Raw genomic sequence first — 4,698 nt, 5'->3', positions numbered from 1 at the left:
CCGCCTGGGCAACTTGGTGAGACCTCATCTCTACAATAAATTAAAAAAAAAAAAATTAACTGGGCTTGGTAGCTCACGCCTGTAGCTCCAGCTACTTGAAAGGCTGAGGCAGAAGGATCGCCAGAGCCCAGCGGCTCGAGACAGCGGTGGCTGGGAGCGGCCACTGCAGTCCAATCTGGTTGACAGTGAGACTCCAACTCAAAAAAAAAAAGATATTTCATTGTGAAATTTCAGAACATCAACACATTCAAGACTCCAACACATTTTTATGTTAAAGTTTAAGCATGTTATGCTAAAAGACTTAAAAACCTCCCTACTTCTCTACTTTAGAGTTATTTCTTTTGATATTTCTAAATCAGTATTATAATTGATATTATATCAGTTATCTTTTGACTTCCTAGTATGATGAATAAGAATTTAGATCTTACCTCTGCTATTCTCCTCCCTTTGTCTTTTCAGTATACGTACATCAGTTTTTGGTTAATTTGTTTGTTATTTGGTATTTTTTTTATTAAAATCATGCAAATATTGTTCACTGCTAATCCACTGTTTCCTTTAGAGTACAACATTTTCCTAGACTTAATAATTGCCTCTCTTTTTCATTTACTAAGTTTGTCCCTAACCTCCAACAGCCTGTTAATAGACTTTTACTTGTGATGAGACCTGTCAGCTCATTCTTTTTTTTTTTTTTCCTGGAGCCCACTGTCATCCTGTTCCCATCTTGAATGGGTTCAGTCTAGGCCTCTTACACACATTGTCTTAGGATTTCCTTTCACTGAGATCCCTATTTGAGGCACACATTCTCTGTAGCCTCCCGAGATAGATGGGAGGTAAACTTTTGGTAGATGGGAGGTAAAATTTTATTTTACTCTCACAGTAAATTTATAGTTCAATATCTCTTCACTGCTGATGTTGAAATTTCACAATGAAATATCTTGATGTGAGTCTTTTTTCATTCATTTGACTGGGTAGGGCCCTTCAGTCTGGAAGCTTGTGTTCTTCTGTATTGGCATATCTCTTGTATTATTACCTTGACAGTTACCTTTCCTCTATTGCCTCTTTTCTCTTTCTGGAACTTTTATTAATTATTGGATGTTAGAGAATATAGATTGATTTTCTAATTTTAACTTCAAAGTTACTGTTATTCCTGGATTCTTTTGCTTTTTATCATTCTCCATCTCTCAAAGCCTCTCCCTCTGCAGATCTCTCCTTCCATTTTGCTAAGTTAGTTACTACTTCTTCATCCCTCTTTGTGACCTCAATATTTGTGAGACAGGATTTTAAGTATCTCTCAACCTCACTGAAGCTAGAAATTGTGGATTTGCTTCTTGATTTTGTTTTAGATGATTTCTGAGAAGAGAAGGAAACAAAAGGTTATTTTGCCATCTTAAACTGTTTAGATGCGCTTTGTTTTGGGAGATTTTTTTTTTTTTTGAGTTGGAGTCTCACTCTGTCGCCCAGACTGGAGTGCAATGGCACGCTCCCAGCCACCGCAGCCTCGACTTGCTGGGCTCTGGCGATCCTTCCGCCTCAGCCTTCCAAGTAGCTGGAACTACAGGTATGCACTACCACGCCTGGCGAATTTTTGATTTATTGTAGAGATGAGGTCTTGCCAAGTTGCCCGGGCGGGTCTCGAACCCACAGGCTCAGACAATCCACTCACCTTGGCCTCCCAAAGTGCTAGGATTACAGGCTGAGCCACAGAGCCCGGCCAGGGGATTTTTTTTTTAATGTGCTAGTTATATGTGTAGTTCATACTCTTGGACCCAGTGATCTCTCTGTCCAAGAGATTCATTCTAAGGAAATAATACAGCTATCCAACAACACACACATTAAAATATAGGAAGATTTTCATTGCCTTACTAATTATAGGAGCCAAACAATAAAAAATAGCTTATTTAGAACCATGATATTGTTGCTAAATAAATGATGGTCCTCAACTCAATAGAACATTGCACAGCCATTGAAAAAGATACACATGTATACTAGGAAAGGTTTAAAATATGAAAAAAATACAAAATTACATATATGTGCTATAATTGCAACTATGTATTTGTAGATCAGTATGCAAGGAGAAAACAGATATTGAATAGCTATATAATAAGATGGTAAAATACTGATTTCTTCCTTTTAATTTTTTATTTTGCAGTAAAGTAGCACATTGGCTAAATTTCTCTTTGATTGCCATATTGTTTCATATGAGTTTAACTTGGTTACTTTTCTGAACAACTGTAAATGTTAGCTTGATTTCATTCATAACAGTTGTACATTCATGTTAGACCCAATATTAACTGGAATGTATGTCATAGTCATGTTATAAGTAGAATTCATGGTGAAAGCTTTTAAGTAACCTATTCTGGGTGACTTCATCATGGCCTTTACAGGGAACTGCTGGATGTGTGGGCCGAGTTACAGGATATCCATGATGCACATGGCTTGAGATACCAGTGGGGCGGCTCCCATAGCAACAAGAAGCTTTTGTGCTCCTTGGGAATAGACACTCGAAACATTGTGAGTTGAAAAAAAACCTTTAATCAACCTAGGGCTGTTTTAAAATTCTATTATACTACTGTTCAAGCTGTGATAACCTAGTTCCTCAGAAAAATAAATCTTAGTTTGAATGTTCGTTTAGGTTAAATATGCTGACTTTTAGACATTACCTGATTTTCTCTCCAATTGATATTTCTTGTTTTCTTGTAGTATTTTTTCTTAACTATAAAAAGAAAGAATTGAACTGGGTGATACAAAAATTTATATAAACCCTGATGGGCAATTTGACAATTTCTTCTCTTTATCATTCACATGATATGTAATGAAGCATTGAAAGCATATTTTTGGAGTCTGTTTTATTGTATGAGAGATTATTCTCTAAATACATGTTCTTTCTCTTTAATGCATGTATGTAGCTCTTCACGGGCAATAAGAAGCAGCCTGTTATAGTGCCCATGTATGCAGTAGGATTGGTAAGTACAAAAATGTCTCTCCTTGTATTTGTCATTACAGCATTTGTTCTATAAAAGCGTCTTAAAACACAATTAATGTTGGGAACTTACAGGTATTAGTGTATCTTTTTTGATCTCATAAATATCTTCAAGTCTTCATCTCAGGACATCTTTTTTATTCTATTAATTACAGATACTGGAGTTTTTTTTGTATTCAAATCACAAATTATTTTGCCAGGTGCATTGGTTCATACCTGTAATCCCAGCACTTTGGGAGGTGAAGGCAAGAGGATTGCCTGAGTCTAGGGTTTGAGACCAGCCTGGGATATTTGGCGAGACCTTGTCTCTACGATAAATTTAAAAATTAACTGGGTGTGGTGGCGCACATCTATAGCTACTGCTGCTTGGAAGACTGAGGCAGAAGGATCATCTGAGTCCAGCAGGTCAAGGCTGCAGTGGCTGTGAGCATGCTACTGCACTCCAGCCTGGACAACAGAGTGAGACTCTGACTAAAAAAAAAAAAAAAAGATTGGGGCCAGGCTTGGTGGCTCAGCCTGTAATCCCAGCACTTTGGAAGGCCAAGGCAAGTGGATTGCCTGAGTCCAGGGTTCAAGACCAGCCCGGACAACTTGGCAAGACCTCATCTCTACAATAAATAAAAAATTAGTCAGGCTTCATAGTGCGCACTTGTAGTTTGGGCTACTTGGAAGGATCACCAGAGCCCATCAGGTCAGTGCTGGGGTGGCTGTGAATGTGCCACTGCATTCCAGCCTAGGCTATGGAGTAAGACTCCAATTCAAACAAAAATTTTTTATCTTAGTAATATTAATGCTTATAACTCTTTGTAAAATGCACCCTTGGAGAATATTCTTTTTTCTGAACTTGCTTTTAAAAAGGAGATGCTGAAGTATCTGAAATCTTAAAGATACAAATTGTTTTAAAGCAGTTTTTATTAATTTTAAATAATGCAGTATTGAGGCTCTGGATATATATAATAGTTTGGAAATACCAAATTATAGTAGACTGAAAATGAGCCAGGACTCATAATTGGTTCTTAGTTTTTCCATTAATGTTTTAAATGTGTTGAATTTTGTTTTTTCAGATATGCCAGGTAATCCCGGAAAACTGAGGCATTTCCATTCTATTCCTTATCAAGACTCAGTCACATTTTAAAGTTTGATGCTTGTGTTTTTTGGTGTGTCTTTGAGATATTGGCAAATAAAAATACACTTTCTATTAAATCTAGAAACTTATTATAACGAGTAACTTGAAAATAAGAAAAAAATATGTTTAAGAATGAAGGAAAAAAATAACGAAGCAATCCTTGTTATAGAATTTAAATTATATAGCCCTTTATGTGCATGTGAAAGTGAATTTGCCGTGGAACTTTACCTTTTTTAAAATCTATTTTTTTAATCTACAAACTTTCTCCATGAGTAAGCACTAATTGATCTTAAATTGGAACATTTTTATTTGTTTTGTGGAATTTTTTTTCTATCCTTGAGTTTTTTTTTAAATCAGTTTCTCATAAATGAAATGGTTATTTCATACTTTAAAAATACCTTGATGAGCCAAGCTCGGTGGCTCAGCCTGTAATCCCGCGCCTTTGGGAGGCTGAGGTGAGTGGATTGCCTGAGCCCGCAGGTTCGAGACCCGCCTGGGCAGCGAGACCTCACCTCTACAATAAATCAAAAAATCAGCCGGGCGTGGTAGTGCCTGTAATTCGGCTACTTGGAAGGCTGAGGCGGAAGGATCG

At 37.0% G+C, this 4,698-nt stretch overlaps 1 protein-coding gene across 2 annotated transcripts in view; it reads left to right on the top strand.

Annotated features, from left to right (window-relative positions):
* AFTPH (aftiphilin) overlaps nucleotides 1-4,698 on the top strand; it is a 72,178-nt gene that overhangs the window by 43,031 nt on the left and 24,449 nt on the right. For both annotated transcript variants that reach the window (XM_008051878.2, XM_008051877.2), the window contains exons 4-5: nucleotides 2,385-2,511; nucleotides 2,907-2,963. In XM_008051878.2, coding sequence (XP_008050069.1) covers nucleotides 2,385-2,511; nucleotides 2,907-2,963 — 184 coding nt within the window. The remainder of the gene's footprint in view (nucleotides 1-2,384; nucleotides 2,512-2,906; nucleotides 2,964-4,698) is intronic.

Source organism: Carlito syrichta, unplaced genomic scaffold, assembly GCF_000164805.1.
Source record: "Carlito syrichta isolate Samal-C Ts95f unplaced genomic scaffold, Tarsius_syrichta-2.0.1 Scaffold241276, whole genome shotgun sequence".
Lineage (NCBI taxonomy): Eukaryota > Metazoa > Chordata > Mammalia > Primates > Tarsiidae > Carlito > Carlito syrichta.
Note: the sequence above shows the minus strand (reverse complement) of the source record. Positions and strands in the feature narration are given on the sequence as shown.